This window comes from Frieseomelitta varia, unplaced genomic scaffold (assembly GCF_011392965.1).
Source record: "Frieseomelitta varia isolate USP_RPSP 00005682 unplaced genomic scaffold, Fvar_1.2 scaffold_239, whole genome shotgun sequence".
Taxonomy (NCBI): Eukaryota; Metazoa; Arthropoda; class Insecta; order Hymenoptera; family Apidae; genus Frieseomelitta; species Frieseomelitta varia.
Window position 1 is genome coordinate 498,967 of NW_025109967.1, and position 22,349 is coordinate 521,315.

The 22,349-nt window shown below is 36.4% G+C and overlaps 2 protein-coding genes across 2 annotated transcripts in view; one reads left to right on the forward strand and one right to left on the reverse strand.

Annotated features, from left to right (window-relative positions):
* Positions 1-2,754: 2,754 nt before the first annotated feature.
* LOC122527927 (protein farnesyltransferase/geranylgeranyltransferase type-1 subunit alpha) lies at positions 2,755-4,926 on the forward strand. The gene is made up of 5 exons (XM_043652528.1): positions 2,755-3,030; positions 3,505-3,859; positions 3,943-4,143; positions 4,224-4,407; positions 4,479-4,926. Exons 1-5 carry the CDS (start codon positions 2,892-2,894, stop codon positions 4,584-4,586), a joined length of 987 nt encoding a protein of 328 aa, XP_043508463.1. The 5' UTR covers positions 2,755-2,891; the 3' UTR covers positions 4,587-4,926.
* A 5,322-nt stretch (positions 4,927-10,248) lies between these two features.
* The window catches only part of LOC122527914 (Kv channel-interacting protein 1-like), a 26,743-nt gene continuing 14,642 nt past the window's right edge, over positions 10,249-22,349 (reverse strand). Inside the window, exons 5-6 of the mRNA XM_043652499.1 lie at positions 15,597-15,809; positions 10,249-12,468 (exon numbers count right to left, since the gene is read on the reverse strand). Of these exons, the coding sequence (XP_043508434.1) occupies positions 12,358-12,468; positions 15,597-15,809 (324 nt within the window). The 3' untranslated portion in view covers positions 10,249-12,357. The remainder of the gene's footprint in view (positions 12,469-15,596; positions 15,810-22,349) is intronic.

Genomic DNA, 22,349 nt, shown 5'->3' on the forward strand with positions numbered 1-22,349 from the left:
TTTCACGAAGATGGCTAAACGATCCGAATCTGGCCATAAATTCCCGGATGAGGAACCGTTTTGCAGCTGAGTCGCTAAACGAGTCTGTCGAATTACAGCGGGCACCGAGGTCGCGATAAAAACCATGGAAAAGAACAACATCGCCGCGGAATTTGAGAACCATTGAGAAGGACGAAATTCTCGTTCTCGATCCCGGATTGGTCATCGCCGCCGCCGCCGCCGCCGCCGCCGCCACCACCTTTGCGTTACATTGGTTGTTGTTGTTGTTGTTGTTGTTGTTGTTGCCGTTGTTAGTTCGATTGACGCAGCATCCGATAAACCGACTCACAGCACGATTGCGACTCGATGCAACGGGGTGACCGTGCAATTGCTAGCAAGCCGTCGCACCGCGCCGTATAAATTTCTTACGATGGTTGAGGCCGCTCTCTGTGCAAGTAGCCAGGCTAACTGTCCTGTATACGTGGAGCTGCACTTTCTTGCCTACTCGCTAAAGGGTATTAAATGCCTTCCTTCTACGCTGACCGATGATTCTCCCGACGACAGTTACTATCTGGAATTTGCCGCCTTCCGTCAAACGGCCACCAGCCACCAGCCACCAGCCACCAGCCACCGACCGAGTCTCTACGCTGTATAATTGTACAGTTACAGTTTCGCGATCCTTTTTCTTCTTCCTCCTCCTCCTTCTTTTTCTCCTCCTCTCCTTCTTCTGCGTACATCACATGCAGATCCATCTTGTTTTATTCACTAAAAAGTAAACAGTTGGTCGATCTACATACAGTGAGTGTAGAATATACTTATCTGTTCGTTTGATGAAGAAATTGTCGATATACATCTTGCCAAAGAAATTGTACAATAAATTTTAAGGAATCGTTATAATGTTGAATCGAAAATTTTCCAATGTTCTCAAAAATATTTAAAATGTGTAAAATCTTTTCTTATGCAGTTTTAGAATGACGTTTGAAAGAAACAAACTAGTCTAAGAGATGAGCCCAATTTGATTATTTTATGATCCTTTTTTCATTTAATAAGTTACAGCAACTTGAAAGCTGCATTTCTTATGCCGCGTGCCTAACGGAAAAATTGTCGATGATTTTTAAACTATCATAACTTTGTAAAAAGATGTCATAGAAAAGCATAAAAAGCTTCTATTTTTTACATTACTTGATTCATTTTTTTCAAAGATGTTTCTCTCGAAAATTTTGCAAATTTAAAGACATATTAAAGACATATTTAAAGACACTGCAAAAATTTTTTTCATGTGACTAAATCCTCCATTGAACCAAAGATTCAAGTCTTTTTTTTTTACAACGATTCTTTAACTTTATTTGTTGTACCAGTTTCTCTCACAAAGTTCGACAATTTTTCATCAAGTGTACAAATTGATACTTCCTATATTCCTCACCGTATATAGTGAGCAAAGTTTATAAATCATCACACGTGCATTCCAATCGGATATGGAGTGAAAGTTTGGGGTCTGGTAAGACAAGCACAGCTGCATATATTCACAAATTAATCTTTTTAATTAAGTTCTTCTTTCAAATGAAGATTTGATCAATTCAGTGGACACTGAAATGCTAGCGACACGTAGCGGTGTAAGAATGGAACTAAACGCTATCTCTGTCTCCGTTGTATTGCTCTCCTTGTCTCTTACGGAACAGTATGTTTGCCCTTGTTGCACATGGTCTACGGAGAAACAACGTGCTGCCATTTGTCGATTCTTATTAGAATTATTTTTCGTTCATCTTTTGTCTCGAATAGATGACAGCACCTCACTTGTCTGTAGACAAAGATCGCGATAGTGTGCAATAAGGACCAAGATAGCGATAAGTTCTAAGGTTTCATCGCTATGTGCCGCTAATGTTTCAGATTTTGTAGTGCCTATGATGATAAATAAATTAATATCACAATACTACAAATAAATGATAACTCCGTAATTAATTTTAGTAGTTTATATAAAAATATTATCGATGTAACAAAACATATAATTACTAATAATAAATATCAAATAACGAAGATTAAATAATGAAAGTTAAATAACGAATGAATAATTAACATAATGATTGCAGTATATATAAGTTTCTGTAAATATTTCCATGGTGATGATAAAATTACTAACAATTTTTAAATATTCTGTTGTTTATACACATCTCGACGGAACGGATTTAATGAACATAGATGTCGTTGATCTAAATTCTTCGAAGTAGAGGTCGTAGAATTCTTCGAACAGTTACATTGAATCGATTTAATTTTCATTTGAGAAGAAAATCTAATTAAGACTGAATTAAAACAATTAAAATTTTATAATTGCATCCTTTTAATTAGAGCCTCTGCTTCTTTCTTTATGTTCCATTTGAGCTGTAAAGTAGCTTATTTAGGATATTTAGAAACGTACTAGTACCAATGTTCTACCAACAGATGGCGCCACCATGCCCAAAGAATGGCACGTATTAATTAGTCGCGCAAAAATTTGAGTAATATTAAATGGGAGAAATAAATAATTGCTTATTTGAAACGTATCAAAAATATCTATTATTTCGTCTACATTGCACACACATTTATTTATTTTGCAATGTAAACATAGGTAGACTATATTCTAAAATTCAATGCAAATACTAATGATTTATAGCAACACATATTCAATACAAATTTTCAATTTCTTTTGATGTATATCAGAATAGATTCACGACTATAAAACAAAAGGTATCGAAATTATCAGTCATCGAAAAATATCGATAACCATCGATAGCAGAAACTATCGATACATCATCGACAATTCTCCATGTGTAATGGAGTGTTTAACAGGTTTGATAAGATAAACCTGATATTCTAACCAAACTGTGGAAGTAGACTTGCAATTTCGTCGTTTTACCATATTTTGTGAAAATTAAAAAATGATGGAAAGCTCCGATGAAAGTTCGGAAGAGACAGGCTGGGTACTATACAGGGATCGTGAAGAATGGAGAGATGTGATTCCTGTGCCTCAGGATGATGGTCCTAATCCTATTGTTTCAATTGCTTATTCCGAAAAATGTAAGCATTTTACATCATTTTTGAAACGTACGTCGTGTTTAAGTGGCAATAGGATTATTAGTTTTATCTTATTTGTATTATATTCTTACTATTATGAAGCATTGCCATACACCTAACCTCATTTGTTCTAAAGTACAGTTGATAAATATTTGTATAGATCATAGATGTTGAAATGAAAGAATGAAATGGAAAACTAGTGCGCTATTGCATTGTTCGTTATTTCGATTACATCCGTTACGCAGTCAAAAAGAGGGAATAAATACATGTTATATTAGTTTAGATTTCTTATATAATAAATATAGATTATGTAGATTTGTACAAAAACAACATACGACATATTTTTACCTTAAATGTTTTTAGTTTATTTGTGAATGATAAGAAACAAAATTACATTTATCACATACTGTAATATTTACTAATCAATTTATTTTCATTTAATGCTGGCTTACTAAGATTTTATTATCATTTCTCAAGTTAGGGACTCGTATGACTATTTTCGGGCTATCCTAAAATCTGGTGAGAAGTCGGAGCGTGCACTAGCTTTAACGGAAGATTGCATCTACCTTAATCCAGCAAATTATACAGTATGGCAATATAGAAGAGAGATACTTAGAGCTCTGGGCAAAGAATTGCGAGATGAATTAAAATCTACCAATATACTAACAGAATATAATTCTAAAAATTATCAAGTGTGGCATCATAGGAAACTCATTGTTGAATGGCTTCAAGATCCTACTGGGGAATTAGAGTTTACAGAAAATATTTTAAAAGTTGATGCAAAAAATTATCACGTTTGGCAGCATCGTCAGTGGTGTATAAAAACATTTAAGTTAGTACATCGTATTTATCTATACGAAATTTACCAACCATCGTGCCAACTAATAACGAATATTTTATTTGTACAATGCGCAGTTTGTTTGACCAAGAATTGGAATATACAGAACATTTATTGAACGAAGATATTCGTAATAATTCTGCTTGGAATCAACGTTACTTTGTAATAAGTAACACAACCAAGTTTGAGCAAAATATAATTGACAGAGAAATTGATTATGCTTTGGATAAAATAGAATTAGTTAAAGGCAACGAAAGTGCTTGGAATTATCTGCGAGGGTATTGTTGATTTTTTTTTTAATGCCATTTTTGTTTGTGAATGATGTAATTTAATTAATCTGTAAATTATTACATTTTAGTATTTTGATGCAAGATAGCAGTGGTTTGGCTTATAATGAAAAAGTGAGACAGAAGTGTGAGAAATTATATAATGCTGGGTGTCGTGTTAATCATTTATTGGCCTGTATTATAGACATTTGTCAAGAGAGACCAATAACAGATGAGTCGCCAGATTCAATATTTCACATTAATAATGCTCTTAAGGTATTGTTATTTTTACTTGTATATATCAATGAATTGATATTAATTAATTGTATTTATAATTACAACCATAGCTGTGTAAAGAATTATCTGAGAAACATGATACAATAAGAAGGAGATATTGGGATTTTGTTGGTCAACAATTATTGGAAAAAATGAAGTCAGAGTCTAAAAGTGCATAGTTCTTTACTCTACATTTTTATAAAGAAAACACAATTTTAATTAATACATTATGCATCTATATATCTGAAAGGAATTGTGTATTATATGTTTCCATGTTGAAGTTATTCTGAAGTACGCGATGATATATAAAATGTATCGTTCGTAAAATTTGATAATGCATTTTAGTCAATATTACTAATTAACACAAATCACTTTACAAATAAGAGTTAGGAACTGGAAGAATTTTATAAGATGTATACAAAAAATTCATGATACTTATTCCATATTTTTAAGTGTAATAAAAAAATAAGCGAGTTGTACAATTATGGATGGGAAAAAATAAAACGGTGAAGACTTTTATAAGGTATAATTTCTTTTCGGTATAATAATAGCACCTTATCTTTAATGAAAACATTATTTAAAAAATAAAAAATAAAACAATCAACATTGATTATCTATTTATTTATAAAATAGTTACATACTTTCAAATATAATATAATACTAATTAAGATAATTATGTCAATATAGGCTTTTTCATAGCTAAGACGGATACGAACGCAGCGTTCCAAACGATGATTTTACCGCCAAAAATATATTCGTGTATCATTAAAACATTAATTTATTTCAGCAAGTATAAACTCAAGTTTACACGTTGTTTATCCGTGTTTTAAATATCAATAACTACCCCTTTGAGGCAGCGTTAAAATTTCTAATGAGAAAAGTGAATTTCGTTGTAAATAAGCAGTGGCAGTGATTGTACTTGTCAAATCAATATCACTCTATATTTCGAAGAAATTGTAAATAATCTTCTTGCATATTAACCATTACATTTGCGAAACGTCGACTAGTATTATATCATTATTTCAAAAAAAGTAAAAATACAATATAAACGTACATTTTTTTTATAAGATATCAAGTGAAATTATAAGTTTAAAAGATTAATAAAAGGGCAACCTTTTCGTATGATACTGAAATATAAAACTAATTTATTATTATTACTTTAATACACAATAGAAACAGACAGATAGAGGGGAAACTACTTGCAAATATTTGTAAAAAAAAATCTGTCGTCACGTTGTTAAAGAAACTGGAAAATTTTTTATGCATACCCTTTTTTAATGACTTAGCTTGCAACAAACATGTGAGACATTTAAAATCAAAACTCGCCAAGTCCGATCGACCTTGTTAAGTGTAACATAATCGTAACAATAAATTTTAAACTGAACTGTCGGAAGAAAAAAATGGATTTGGTTGGTATTGATTCCAGACGCCTCGTAATATTGTAAGTTTTTAATAGAATAATCGACATTATACATGACAGAAATCTTTTTAACGATATGTGTAAACAATAAAATAACATTAACCTTTAAGTAACAATATACGTTATTAGTTAGATAGTGATCATACGTGAAAAAACGATTACACGATCAAAATTTCCAAGAACGTATATTTAAGAAAAAATAAGAAACGATCGATGTTCCATTTCGATGGAAATATTTTACTGGTATAACGGAATTCCACACGCAACGAAATATATTTCCGATGCACGATGCTTGTAGATTGGGCATTTTTTTCTTAAAATTCTCTATCCTAACATTTAACAATCAACATTCAAACGAATAGTCCGATTATATGCTTATACCGATTGGGAGCATCCTCTTTTATGGCATTAAAAGAAAAATATGGATTTATTTTTAGTATATTTAATTTTCGTCATCATTTTATAACGTTTACCTCGTTCAATTTGGAATTTTTAAAATGCTCGCAAAGAAGATCGCTTCCACCGGTACGTTAAAACTACAAGACATACGTAGTTTTACCACGGATATATTACATATACATTTGCTTTACACCGAAAATATATCGTCATATGAATATTTTTATTTTCTCTGTCATTTTCTCATTTTCTCTCTCTCTCTCTCTCTCTCTTTCCTTTTTTCTTTATTTTTAAATTTCTTTACTTGTAACATATCATATAAGTATCTTTTTTTTTTTGTCAACTTGCTGTGATTAGCACACGGCACCTGAAAACCCGCATACCGCGTTACATCTTCAATTTTCAAGCAATTTTGTCAACAATTAATCCAAGATATCGTCAATAAGGGATTTTGACATTTAATTTCGTATACATTGGAATTCCGAGATGAAATTTTGCATACCGTGCAAACAGTTTTTCCATTATCCGAAAAGCTTCAAGTTAAAATATATTGAAAAGAACTTCACGTTTCGTAAAGGATGAAATTTACAGGCCTAAGAAATCTCAAATTCTCGCCTCTGTGCAAATCCGTAACGTTTCTTGCCTCACGATTTTTCGTGCGCCGTGTAACGCATCACGTTATATTTCTATGTGTTCTCGATTAATATTTTTTTCTTAATGAATACATAAACTATAGAGATTGGACCTTCTGTCAGCTAGTACAAGCACAGCCCGGCCATGATCTTTCATTGTTTTACTTTTAATAGTTCTCTTCAAGTATTCATATTACTGACCATGATTGGCTCAATGACCCTTTAAACGCTTCTCATTGCTTTAGTTGAGTTTTTTTTTTTTTTGTTTTTTTTGTTTTTGGTAGGAGGCATTGAGCCCTTTACACGGATCAATACCCTTTCGATTTCTCTGTCCAGCAGTTGCAATACTATATAAGTAGTAGATAGTACCATCGAAAATATTCTCGATAAAGATGCGATTAGCTATCGAGGAGATACATTTTCGTATAGAGAAGATAGATCATTGAATCCTATTCGAACAGTACGTGTACGTTAAAATAGACGCGGATTCTTATATTGTTCAAAGTAGAGCCAATTGAAAAAATGTTCTCATTGTACGTGTCAAATTAATTGGAGTCGTGTATCGTGATGAGAAATTAAGTGATTAATTTTACATTGACTTTTACATTGCATGCTTTCCAAATTGTAACATGTGAATTCTTTGTACTTAGATTTGTGTTAGATTTTTTGAAACGTTGATTACCTACTCGTCTGTTATTCATAGTTAGTTTAATGCAAAATGAATAATAATATCGATCTAATATCATTGTTTCTAATTATTATTAAATAATATCGTTTCTAATTATTATTAAAACGATGGAATAGATGGAATTGATGGATATTTTTCGAGTTGCAATCGAAAGAAAATCATAAATTTGACGTATACTCGAGTGCTTGCCTTGTAGAGAGATGCATTATTCCGCGAGACGCATTAAAACGTAAAGAGAACGCATCTCGGCTCTGCCTTTGAGATAGCCAGACGGAATAATATAGTTGAGGGAAGAATAACTGACGTAGAAGTGGCACGGTAGATACATCTCTTTAACGGCCCTGAGCAACCCAATATTCGCGAGCTCTGACACGACGCTTTCTTTGAAATATTCGACATTCCGTTTCGTATATGAAATGTAATATCTACTGAAAATTATAGTATACGTGTGAAATGTTGCCTTTTTTCGCAACTTTCAATTATTCCTCCCTGTGCGTTTGAGGAATTTCTCCTTGTTTCACAGATAATTATCGTAAATTATCAAAATCGTGGAATCGTATCGAGCGCACTTGAGAAAGTGTTACTTACTTAAAAAAGTGGTTTGAACTGGTTAAAAATGTTTGCGAGTAGTTTGGATAAAATAAGATAAACGTTACTGACAGTGTAAAATGATTTCTTGGGAAATCTCGTAGGAAAATCGATGCTATTTTAATAGTCGTTAACTTTGTTGTTTGGAGTTGCACCTATAGAATGAGAGTGACGACCGATGCATGTGAAAACGATTCCGATGCAACTTGTTCTCTTATTGTCTACGTCGATATGAAACTTAAGAAACATTTCTTCGATATTTTTCCTTGAAAATCGTTCCTTAGAAAATACAATCTCTGGTCCTTGGGGGAAAATATCAGGGAAATAATTTGCAAAGTTGCACGGAAAAGGAAGATTTCTGTTATTCGATTCGAGTTACTCGCAATGGTATCGTTCGCGTGTACATGGAACTTGTACGATGCAAATTTTGAGTAACACTTTAAAAGTTTGTCCTCGATGAGATTGCCAATTTTTAATTTCGCATGAATTTCTTTTTAATCGTTTAGTTAATATCTTTCTGTTTTTTTTTTTTTTTTTTTTTTCTCCTACGTGTTACCTTGTTTTCAAAGTATTCTAAAAGACGTTAAATACGTATATAATATAATTTCGGTTAACTACCGATAACGGTGCAGTAGTTGCTCATCATCGATCAAATTTTTTAATCATAGATACAAGATCTTAGAGATGCGAGAGACTCTAAACACACTATAAGAGTAAGATAAGACAATTTACTGTTAGTGATGATGTATGCATGTACGTGAATACGATCGTGCTAATGTGTTTAGTATTGCACATACCTGTACGAAAGCATGCACACGCGTTGACCAAGTATAAGATAGAACTAATGTACGATTTGTTTGTTTTAAAATCACATCACTGCGCCGTTAATCTGCATACCAGTTTATACATGATACAATTCTCCTTTCTGTGTGTTCGCCGTGCTACCGCGAAAAGAAATTTTATTGTCCGATTAGCTGAATTTCATCTGAATGTATCGTATGGTAAAGTGACATTAACGTTCGTTGAATTAATGGAAAATAGGAAAGGTAAGATTTATTAGCCGATATCTCGAGCTATCGTATTCTCGATCAACGGCGTGGACGCGAGACATTTCACGCTTTCTTTTCTGACATCTAGCTCTAACATTTGGTTGGGCTCGAAAATCGGTATCTAGATAACGTAATTACGACGCTCCCTTTGTCTTCTCTATACTTACTTCAGAAACTTCAAAGACATGCGGTAGTGATCGAGTTGATACGAGGCAACGCTTTGACGTGCTTGCCCCACCTTTTATACGTAAATCTTATCATCTAATTGTAAATGTATAGGCGCTGCTAAAAATCGGAGAAATCGGAGTCTCTTTTCGACATTTCATCGCGTACCAGATCTATTTCCCTGCCCTTTCCATTGGATTCTCGTTTCCATGAAATTTAACATTTCAATATTTCGATATCTCGTTTCTTTTCGTTTACAGCCACGTTTGTTATCGATGCATCGTGCAATTTTTTTTTTCTTTTTCTTCTTTTTTTCGTATTACCGCCGGTAAAACGAAGTAATCCGCAAACAAATGTAAACGCACGCAAGTTGGAGTTCGAAAGAAGCTATGGTTTCATAATTCACGCAACGACATTCATGACAATCGTGCGATAGAAAAGAAAATTTGACGAGTGCGAGCGATTCGTTGGAGTGACTTTGTCTCGGTTCCTCAATTATCTCGTTTCTCGTTTCTCGTTTCTCGTTCCTTTTCTTGAAACGCATCGAACTACACACGTAGTAATAAGTAGTAGAAGTTCAAAGTTTTCGATGCATCGCGAGTCTTGTTTCGTTCGTTCGAGTTCGACCGACCTTATTTACAAGTTAATCAGAAGTAGGCAGTGATGTGGAAAATGATTAAATATATTTCGCTCGGGAATCGTCATTGCCCGTTGCGGACGCTTTGGTCCAGTCATCGCAAAACTTTAGTAATTACAATAAAATTCGGTATATTCGTAGGTTCCGGATCGAAGATCTTTTGAATCGCAAATCAACAGACTGTTCTGCTCCCCCTGTCCCCGTTTCTCCTTTTTCAATTTTCATCTCTCTTTTTTCTTTTTTCTTTTTTCTCCCCCCCCCCTCCCCCCCTCCCCATCCTTCTTTTCTGTTCTCCGCGTTCTTCTTCGGCGCATTTCTTCTAAATTTTCTTCTCGCTCTCACTCCCTTCCCCTCCCATCCATCTCTCTACTTTCTTCTCTCTCTTTAGCAGCACGCAGTCTTTACGAGCTAAATTCTTACCACGATTAATAATTCATTTACCTGTCACAAAAATAAATACTTTTATTATGTCGCTTAATCTACTCGCTTACGTACTAGAAACAACGAGACCCGCTCTCAACATGGCCAGCTGCTTCAGCGGGTTTTACGATATCTCTCTTTTCTCTGTTTTTCTTTTTGTATACTTTCTACGTCTCGCGCTAATTATTTCAAGTTTCTTTTTTTTTTTTTTTCTTTCCTCTTTGCTTTCATTTTGTTTCTCCGGCGAATTCCTCCGCTAATTTCTGCCGATTCTTGCGTTTTATTATCATTAAATTCGTACTCAAGAGTTTACTGCTACCCGTTTTTATTTGCGACGCCACTGGGAAAAACACCTGGCGAGGAATGCGCGACCTAGCTTCGCTCGCTGCGGTGTTTCGTCTTGCAACTAAAAATCTATCGGTAATTCGCAATCTCCTCGAAATTGTCTAACAACATCTAGAACCATTTTATCCTTTTCGCAAGCTTTACGAAATTAGGAAATCTAAGGTTCCTAAGATGCCTACCTGCTCGGTAGCAGGAAAGAACGGTGGTATCAAAAAATGAAGTGAAATGAAATGAAATGAAACAACGGAAACTCGTGTGATTCTCTCGGCAACGATGACGTACAAATTGAAAAAAAAAAAGAAAAAAAAAAGAAAAAGAAAAGAAAAACGCTTCATTTACATTCGAAGACAGCGTAAATTTTTACGCGATTGGGTAGTATCAATGAAATGTAAATGTAAAAGCTACGTCACGTAACAAACAATAGGTTTATAAAAAAATATGGTTGTCATAGAAAACTCTAGACTAGAAAATTCTACGTTGTTATTGTAAATCGTTAAGAATCCATGTTACCATGCATGCGTGTCTTTCAGTATATGTAAAATATGAGCTAAAGTGAAAATGTCTCTCTCTCTTTCTTTTCGTCGAAAAATTTCGTTAGTTTTTTTTAAGTAAAGAACGCAAGGGTAAAAAGAAACGTAAGCTAAGCTCAATTATTTCCACACAAATATTTGTGCTATTTGTGTCATTCCTATAAAACTATACTTTGGCACGAACAATGCCACGTACAATTTACGTCAAATCTCAATGGCACACTGTTTTGCAAAAATTTGCTTCCCTTTTTCTTCGTGATGCACTCTGCTATGCGAATATGATCCATTTTTCTTAGACCTTTGCAACGCCAACTTGCACTGTATTAAAGTAAATTTTATTCATCTATTCGTCACGTCGTTGCGAATAGTATCTTTGTTTTTATTAGTCTTGCTTCCTCTAAATTTGCATATTCGTTCATCGTTTGTAGCGCGCGTTCTTTAAAAATCAACTACCGGAAACAGTTCGCCAACATGCTCCGTCTCGTAACTACTAACAATCGTCAATAATAACGTCGTTCCTTTTCTTTTGTTTTTTTCTTTTTTTCTTTTTCTTTTTCTTTTTTTTTTTTTTTTGTTATTCTTTGCTTAATGATGCTCTCATCTAATCCTCTCTTACCTAGCGATACGCATACTGAATAACTAGGACTACGAATCTCGAAAGTACAATCTCTAGTACGTTCTTAGGACCATTTCGTGCGGACTCTTGGATCTTAGAGAGCGTGCGTGTCGTCTGTGATGTTGAACATCCTCGGGCACACGCACACCCAAAACCACGCACGTTGCAAAAGCGACGAAAGCCTCTGACGCGTTGTTCCGCGAATCGGATCCTTTAACGCGACTAACCACGCGTTATTCTCTTAACCGTGTTTCAACAAGTTATAGGAAAAAATCTACATCGTTTTCCCCTCGAGACGCCCCGACTCTGGAAATTCGCACACGTAGACGCTAGTCTATCTAGTAATACACCTTGAGGAAACTCTTTCCCCTGGTCCAGGAGGTAAGGTACAACGTTGAGCGATATATTCCCAAATCGACAGAATCTCTTCAGGTCCATGGCATGTATCGTGGCCGCGCCGAGTGTCAGAAGGCCGTGTCTAAAGCTGCCATGCTCGTCGAAATATCAGGATCGGCGCGACACGCTTCTAAAAATTCCGACAGCGTCACCACTCCGTCTTTGTTCCCGTCCATCTTCTGCAACAGTCACAAACATTTCTGTCCTTTATTCCTTCTCAATTTTATTTTATTTTATTTTATTTTATTTTATTTTATTTTTTTTTTTTTTTTCCTTTGCTCCTTTCCGCGCGGCTGGCTAGAAATACGCGGCACGGACAGAATTTGCTCAATCCGTCGCGTTAACGGGCGGCTTTAGAATGCCAACCCTTAGTCAACCCCGCTTCTCGTTTGTTATTTTTTTAAATTCAATTTACATTACTCGATTCTGTTGAATTTTACGCGCGTCAAAGCTTCATCAAAGCGACTGGAAATTAAGTGATTTTATTGGATCGTTAAAAATCCAAAATAAAGTAAACGTAAAAAATACGCAAGTAAGTAGCGCGTTGATATTTCAAAGTTTGCTTCCAGTGACACGCGTTAGACGATTCTGTTGTCCGATACTCGTGTGATATTTCACAATCTTGCACGAGTTTGTACACATGTGCAAACAAAAGTATTTAATTAGGTGTAAAATTTGGATGCAATCGGAATACGATAACGTTTGATCATCGAAGACGTTAAAACTGTTTCATCGCTCCAATTTACGTACAGGTTACGTAACGTTCTTACATATACGTTTTAAACTTATTTGTGTAGGTGATCGAAGCCGCTTGACCCTGTTTTTAAATACAGCACGATCTGCATATTTGACCGAGCATAAAGAGCTTTCGAAAGTTGGGCAGGTGGTTTTCAGAAACAATGAATCTGATGCGATACCTACCCACCTATATATATATATATATACGTTGCTCGTTTTTAATTAAAAGTCTATACGGGATAACGAACCGTATGTGGCGTAACACGCGTCAGTTATATCTGCTTTCTCCCTGATTAATTAGCAGCGATTGAATCCATCGCATCCCGAAGCATCATCGCCGTTTGTTGAAACCTTCTGTCTGTCGTCTATCAAAAGGAACAGCATCATCCACCTGGTAACCGTGATGCCAGAATTTCGGCGCAAACTCGTTTGCTGTTTCGTTATTAAAATTGTTCCTTTCCTTTCTACGCATCTGTACGCTCCTTGCATCGGCAACAGAAGAATTTCTACAACTTTTGTTTCAACAATATCGTATTGCGCGTATGATGCGTGTAAAAAGTGCGCCGTATATATATATGCGTATAGCGTTTTATATTGTCACTCTTTGAAAATAGATTTATTCGGACATGCATGCCGAAGCATTGTTCACGAAGCTTTCGCCGTTTCATAAAAATGCAATTAATACTCCAGACTGACACGATGAAATGAATAACAGTGAATAACAATTGAAACGAATAACAAACGGCTCAACACACGCGCCGTCGAGGATTCATTTAATTTTAACGAAAACGATCAAATATCTATCATTTCTTTCAGCGCACGCTCAATCGTATTTGATCGTGCGTTTATATCATTTATATTATAACATTGTTACGTACGTAATACTGTTCGAATTACTTCCACTTATTATCGGTATTATCCACTTACAACAACGGTGCACGTATTTTTATTTTATTTACAATTGCATTTCATAAATATACGACACTTGTAAAGGAGTAGAATAATCTATTCGAACACATTGAGCAGCAAAGTACACCAACAGATACCGTTGGACAATAGCACCGGATACCAACGAAGGGAAGTAATCGATAAAAGCGAAATATCAACTACTTTAAACTTTTCCTCTTCTTCTTCCTTTTGTATCGTCAAGGAACAAACTTTAAATTGGCAATTTCGCATTTCTCCCGCTTGTTCCTATCCCCGTCTCTATTGAAAATGCGAGAATTCATGCACTGAACTCGGTTAAGCAACAGCATCCAATAGTGCGCGCTATCCAACGTATACACTTTTACTTTTCAACACACGCTCTTAATTATATAAACAAGTACCATACATCTCGTTCTCTCATTGTACACAATGTTGGAACAATGATTTACCGTTGATAGAACAATGAAACTGACAAATGTTTCGTCGGTACTCACGCGTACGTATGTAGCTGTAAATACAACGAAGTTCGTCAGCCTTGGCGAAACAACAAGATGCTAAAATGACAGACCACCAAAGTGTTTGGAGAAGTTTGGACATTTAGTCAGCGTTGAAACGTACGTGAGTGCATGTTTTGCAATGCGATTTCACGTTGGAATCGTACTAGTTTCCTCGCCACTCATCCCCCCCCCCCCCCCCCCCCCCTCCCCGGTACCCGGTGTTTGTTAGTTCCCTTAGCTCTTTGTGCACGTATGCGCATGCATATGTGAGAAGGAAAACCGGTAACCGTAAACAAGCCGTTTACCCTTGGATTTCCTACTAGCTTTGCCAATTCAAGTTCGTTGCAAGTTTAACATTCGTAACGTTTCCGTTTCCACGTAAATTTGACCGGTTGCTGGTGAGCAATTCGAAATGGAGATTAAAAATTATCGCGCGTCGATCGGTCGCGGTTGCACATGAAGAACGACGAGCAGTGCAACAATTCGTTTACTTTTATTATGATTCTTATATAGGTGTAACCAATAAAATTGGTGTAAAATACATTATACCAATATAAAATACTTTCAAACTTTTTACACGGAATGAGACCGCTGTGACAAAACGAAAGTCAAAATCGAGCAAGTCTTGAAACGAGGGGTGAGATAAAACTGGTTTCATGAAACGTGATGTTGGCGGGAAAATTGTGTCTCGCCAGTAGACGAGATATAGAGGATCGTCTTTTACTCGACGTAAAAGAAAGATGACAGGGAGAAGGGAGTAGATAGGCATTGTCATTCGCGGCTAACAATGTGACAGTCGGTGAAAAGAAAGGACTTCTTGCATCATTCGAGTCGACTGGCTGCTTTATCAGCACTCGTTTCCCTTCGTCAAAGCGAACGAACAAGCTTGTCAAAAACCGTGGAAACTTTTTGTCGTTACGTTCTGCGACGAAAGATCATCGAGTAGCTGATCGATCTTCCCAGTCGTTGCAACATGCTGGCGCCTCGGTTCGACAAATGAATCGTCAGTCAGCAAGTAATGTACGTATCAATATGGGTCAAACTGATTCGATGTATTTTGTAAACTACTCCACGCGTGTGCAATAATATTTTTCGTGCAAATGGAATTATCCGATTACGGACGAAAACAGGAAAAAGATTCATACCTGAAATATTCGATCTACTTTCTCTCGTACGCCTTCGTGGTCTAAATTCGGATCGGCAAATTTCCCCATCAGCTCGTACACAGCCGTCACGATGTCTGTCATTTCTTCCCTGGTGATGCAACCGTCGCCATTGATGTCGTAAAGGGAAAATGTCCAGCGGAGTTTCTCGTCGATGGAACCGCGTGACAGTATGCTGAGACCAGTAACGAAGTCCTACGACATCCGAATAAGATTGTCCTCTCTGTGATATTACCAGACTAGTAAATACACACACACACACATATACATATAATCGTATACTGAAATTACTTGTTTGATGGATGAACGAAACATTGACAACAGAGAGAATAGGAAGCGGAAATATACAATACCAGCATCGCTCGTGCGTTAAATCAATGAACGAGAAGTCGGTTTAAATAGATTATCGCGGCTTTAGTTTGCATCCTTTCGTTGAAATTCGATTTACCGCTTTATTTCGATCGAACGATACCATGCCGTAGAATCGAATATAGATTGCGATTGATGCTACGTTTAATTAGGAAACCCATTGATATCCGTAGCTCTCTATAGTTTCCCTCTATCCAGGGAATTGTTTCATCGAAACAGCTCGTTACGCTGAGATTTGAAACTTATTTCTCTATCGATGCTTTAGTAGATTCAGACAATTCATGGTATTAATACGTACATTTCTTTATACCATTTGTTGGAATGAAAGTAAATATTTTTGTAGAACAGGATAGATTTTTGCAAAACGATATATATAAAGATTTGGCGACTGCAACTTACGCAGTAATCCATCTGTTTAACGGATGTCTGTAACGTTTTTACGTAACAAGATTTTTACGTGTTAGACGTGTCAAACGCGTGGAAATTTTTACTTGGAAACAAAAACGTACAACGTATCGAATTATCCACACGAATTTCCCATTTCCCATACGTATCTGGACATGAGCGGATTACACGCGTTTTCGTGTACCGCGTCGCTGATGTCGTTCGAAAAACAGCGATTAAACGTTTCCGAAATATCGTTCAAGCACGCTGTTATTTTCCCTTGATACGAAAAACTAGACGTACCGAGAGATCTATTAACGGATCGCTTTCGTAAAATTCCATTTCATTTTTCTTCACGCGAGAAAGAGATTAAATCGGAGGTGATACGTACACGCAAAAACCTCATTTAATTGCACGACTGTGTGACTGTCGAATGGTAACGATAGACAATACACGTTACACAACCCGCTCGCAAGTCCAAAATTAGGAACAATGAGTTTACTGTACAAATAGTAAGTAATACTGAGAATTATTTTCGTTTATTTTGTATCAATAAAAAAGAAGATTTTTACGTCGCAAGTATATAATAATGGCGCTTGATTATTCATCACTTTACCAGTAATTTATCATCGAAAGAAACAGAGATTTTTTTTTTAACAGTTACGTTATCGTAATTACTTTATTTCCTCGTAACGCAGCTACATTCTATTCTCAATTTGTTATAAAATATTACACGAAGGTCGAATTTTCGCATTAAGAGAAGGGAACCTAATTCACTTCAGTCAATCGTATATAAATCGTCCCATGGGCAATAAACTCGAATGTCAGACGGCCAACTTACCAACCGGAAATTTATTCCCGGCAATTTATTCAAGTTTGCGCTACCGCTCGTAAATATACGAGCCACTTTGATACATCTTTATTTACAATACGCAATCACTTGCGTATAAAATATGTGAGCTAATGGCACGTTAACGTACTGAAATCCACTGAACAAACATTCAACAAAATACTCGAGTAAAAGAGAAACATGGACAAAGATGATTTTCATCACGAATGAACTCTGTATTTGTAATTTGCATGTTTCTAAAAGAAAAATAGACATCTGTAGATATTTCGTAAATTTCAAAAGTGCAAAACTTTTACGACCACTTTTGAGATAATGAAACACAGGTGAAAAGCATAATTATACGAATGACAATGAAAAAATATGAATAATTTAAACTGATGCCCTGTAAACCTAACCCAAGACATGGATCGAGCCACTAGTCTATCATTTCCAATCTCGGCGCGACAATTATAGTGGAAATTCCAGGAAATGTTTGAACGACGACAAAAAGTAGAAGAGGTGACTCGTCTCTGTTCCTATTGTATCGTCAGTTCACGCTTGACTTTAACGCCGGAAGAGAATGATTGCAGCGCGATGCTGTGTCTCCGTTTCCGTACGCACTGTACGCTCTACACTCTCGCATATGCGAGAGCGCAATTTCCACTACGCTCGCCAAGAAAAGTGGGCATTGACGTTGCGCGCCGTTTTAAAATAGACGAGTCCAGTTCATGCTTTCAGCCATGTTGGAATTATCACAAAAATGCCTCAGTCAAAGATCAAAAGTGCGACTATCGTCGTTTAACGAGACATTGTAAATACGTGTTTCTGTGCTTCGGCTCCGGTACTCGTTCCCCATAGGAAACTCATTGCTATCAAAATTGTAGGAGCTGCACTCCTGTTGTACTGTTGCTTTTATTACCTACACCTACGTAATTTCTATCTTGTTTTCTCGCGTTAGAGGTGCAAACTTTATGTAAATTTTCATTTACTCTGTACGTATTCGTATTTATTTATTTACCACATTTATATATCTATTATCTACATACGTACGGAATTTCCATAATACAGCAAATATTTTACTCTGAGTATTTTGCATTTGTGCAAAAGTAAAGATACGCAATTAACGACAGTCGGGCATCGTGTTTCTTTGTGTCGAACGCCTGGTACGCGCACGACCTCAAACGATTTTTAATTTAACAAAACATTTCTTCCCTTCAACGAATTACCCTGGCAAAATGGCTTAAAATACGAGCGCATACTGTCATTAGAGAGAGAGAGAGAGAGAGAGAGAGAGAGAGAGAGAGAGAGAGAGAGAGCAAAATAGCTTTTTCTCAGTTTGAAAGGTCAGCAGATCGCAGTACGTGTTGTTAATAACTTTTTTTATGAATTAAAGTCATCCGTCGATCGCCGCAAATTTCATTCCGCGACGTTGAAGAATAAAGGAGCACGAACGAACGTGGTTACCAGAGGTGAAGAAAGGGAGATAAAGACCGAGAACGAATTTTAGAAAAAAATTGAGAGAGAAGTTTTATAAAGAGGGACTACGTAGCCGGGCGAAATTTTCTAATACACGCACGCTGAAAATTCATGCACGCTGAAGTTCGCGTTTAAGGTCCGCAATTCACTTTCTTTACGAATGATAATGAAAGATACATAGGAGGGCACGAGGAAAGAAAGAAAGTTTCTTTGAAGTTGGCATTTCACATTGTTCGAAAAATATGCAACTTGAAACTGCAACATTTATACTGAATGGCAATCGAATCCCCGGGACACGGTGACCTACTTTTTCTTTGAAAATACGCACGCCGGACGCGGTGATAGTACGAGTAGAAAGAGAGAACGGTGAATCAGCGTTTATCATTGAACAGAATGCAGGTGCCAAAGCATGGAGTAGGTAGGTCAGTAAAGACCAGCGAGCGAAAGCTGCGATTTAAAATTACACGTCGCTTCGAGTAACGACATTTCAGCGAAACAAACAAACAAACAAAAAAAGAAGAAAAAAAGAAAAAGAAGAAAAAGAGGAAAGTAAAAGGAAAAAATAAAAATTAAAAAAGGGAACGATAAAAACAAAAGGTGGACCAAGGTAAGGATTGCGATAAAAATGCAACGAGGATCTCACTGAAGAAATTACACCGCTAACGAAGCAACAATAAACGCGAGCAATCGGAAGGAGAGTCAAAGTTTCTGTTACTCTCGATTTACTCGGTCGTATTCCAGTCACGAGAACGCCATTATCGAAGTTTTGATTCCTAGCAAGAGGCGCGTTATGTTGTCTTTTAATACATGTCACGGAGAATGTTACGATACCGAGGGCGAACCTCGAAAGAGGCAGGTAGTCTTTACTTGGTTTATGAATAAATTGCTTTTGCGCGCCAAGACAAACGAAGTAATTTGTCGCGTACTTTATTCGATGCCGCGCATGCAGCGTGCTCAACCTTGCAATAATGGGTTCGACATCGTTGGCGGTGGTTCGGTGGTTCGGCGCTTCGGCACGACGTAATTGAAAACTGCAAAAAGAATTAATAATAACGCCCCACGTACACGAGTCACGCCGCGTACATGCCGCGTACACGCCACGGCCAAAAGCACTTTGGAGTTCATGTTCATGGGACAAATTGGATTAGCGCACGCTTCAATTATGGCAAATCGAGTTACGACGGCGTTTTTTCATTCGAAAGCAATCGATGGAGGGTGTGCCGTGCGTTGCCTCGGCTAGTTAAAGATACTTATTCAACGGGCTCGGGCTTTGCACCGACACTTTACCCGGCTCGCGACCAAACAGTTTTCACGTTGTTCATTTCCACGCGACGAAACATCATTCAGCCTACTCGTTACACGTGACGTTTGATTTTCTATGGATAGACTTTATTGAAACTGAAGATGAAATTAGCATCGAAACAGGACAAGTTACAAATGACAAGCTTTCGATCGAGTGTTCCCATTTGATCCTGTTTGAAAAATCAAACGCTGTTGAACACGAGTAATAGATTTTCGATTTTGGATGGTAGAGTCAGACAAATGGACGACAGATACGTCCAGATGGAACTTTTTTTTTTTTTTGCAGTAATTTATAAGCAGGTATATACAAATGAAGGATTAATACAACTTGATGCTTTTACAACGTTACATTGCGACATTGAGACATTAATTACGCGTATTTAGTATCTATATCGAGAAAGTTTATTCCCCTTTTGACTGAAATTACCCGTTTCGTAATGCCATTCACGGTAATGCCTTGTTGATGACGATAAAAGTGAAACATTGACCCATTTTGATGATATCTTTGTGGAATTATAACAGCATCGTTGAACGACACTTTTCTCGGTCGACGATGAGGAAAAGGCGAACCTGTGACACGATCCTCACGATCATCACTTGACCTATGCTCTTTAGATTTTTCTTCTATGAAACGTTTCAATGAAAGATCTAATATACGTGGGTACTTACTCTTGCGCGTACAAGCGATCGAAGAAGATCGATCGAGCTGTCGCGGTACAAAAACACGCAATAATAAAACTTGCTAGCAATTATCGTTTCCTGCGAAACGAGCATAATAGCGAAGATTAATTCCCGATTTTAACGAAGCTCCATGTGGGAACGCGTTAGGCAAATAAGCCTGTAACGTAAGTAAGCATTATAACGGTGAAGCAGGAATGCCGTGTTCACAAATATAGGAGATACGTTTACAACACTCCTAATCGCAAACAACGATGCCCGCCGGAATAAATAGCGATTGTTGATTTAGGTCTCGGTGATTATGCCCCCAGCGATCCAACGTTCCGAACACGATTTCGATTAAGCTTCAAGGATAAAACGCATTGAGAGAGACGCATTCGAATTTAATTTACGGATAAATTCCATGCTATCCGATGCGAGTCAAAATTTCTTGAAAAATGACAAAAAGAGTTTCTTAATCTTAATTTGACGCTATGGACGCGTGCCATTCTAACAGCGACTTTATTGTTCTGGACGCGTGAATGTAATGTTTATACTTCGAATTACAGTTAACAGTTAGTTTTATCATTTGATTATTTATGATGAATCAAATGTTAGTGAAACCTAATACGAAAATTACGTGAATAATAGACATGAATCCAGAACCGTAAAGTAGAGGCGTTAACACTTTTTTGCCATTTTTCAAAAGGAATGCAATGCAAAAAAAAAAAGAAAATTTTTTGAGCTTGAAATTCGATCAAAAACAATTAAAATATTTGGTAAAGAGAAAAAAAAAAAAAAACAAGGTCAAAAACCATTTTGCGGCAGGTTGTTTACATGTATTTCCATCAAATCGAAGATGTAGAATTCAACTATGATAGCCGCGGACAAACTTTTCTTTCCACCTTGTACATTGAAAGTTTCTAAAATAATGCGATGAAACTCGACCGAAACTCTTTTCGTTGCTCGAAAGGAAACGGCAAGTCGGTGTAGAAAGCGAAGACACTGAGCCGAAGATGGAGGAATCATGTCGTATTAAGATGAAAATTCTTCTACGAAAAGTATCACAGTCGTAATCTACTCGCGTTTGCAGATTTTAAGATGAGCTCGTAATACGATTTCGTCTGATTTGAACTTGTTCCGGACGAAACTGTTGTTCGATCAATGGCAGTCCGAGTTAAGATGACGTACGTCGAAGGGTAATGGGGTGTTGCTTTCGTCAATCTTAAAAACTTTGAAAGAACGCTAGAAAGTTGGCAAGGATCCTTTGAAGAGACCTAGTGAAATACGTAATATTTTTATCCCGTTCTTTCTCTTATAATCAGAAGATTTACTTTTGACTTTTCAACTTTTCCACCTGTTTTTCTCTTATTTAAAGTTCAAAAGAAGCTATCGATCGAGAGTCGTAAAACCGTACGCGATCGTTCATGCATTATCAACGCTTGGATCGTTTCTTTCCTTCTTTTTTTTTTTTTCTTTCATGTGTGATACGAGAAAAATAAGACAAATTTTATTATTTATTTCTTCACAAACGATTGAAAATTATAGAAAATTCTTCGATACGTTAGTAATTTCGCTTACATTGAGAAAAAAAAAAAAAAAAAAAAAAAACAAACACCTAAAATTCAAATAGAGCAAAAAAACACGAAACCCCATCATATGAAGAGCAACAAAACAAAAATCTAAATAAAAAAATCGAAGAACTACAAAAACGCATA

What these genes read in the sequence shown, in the direction of transcription:
- LOC122527927 (XM_043652528.1), top strand. Translation starts at nt 2,892, where the DNA reads ATGATGGAAAGCTCCGATGAAAGTTCGGAAGAGACAGGCTGGGTACTA. An exon ending in TGGTGTATAAAAACATTTAA is followed by an intron (nt 3,860 to 3,942) that starts GTTAGTACATCG and finishes TACAATGCGCAG; the next exon opens with TTTGTTTGACCAAGAATTGG. An exon ending in ACATTAATAATGCTCTTAAG is followed by an intron (nt 4,408 to 4,478) that starts GTATTGTTATTT and finishes TTACAACCATAG; the next exon opens with CTGTGTAAAGAATTATCTGA.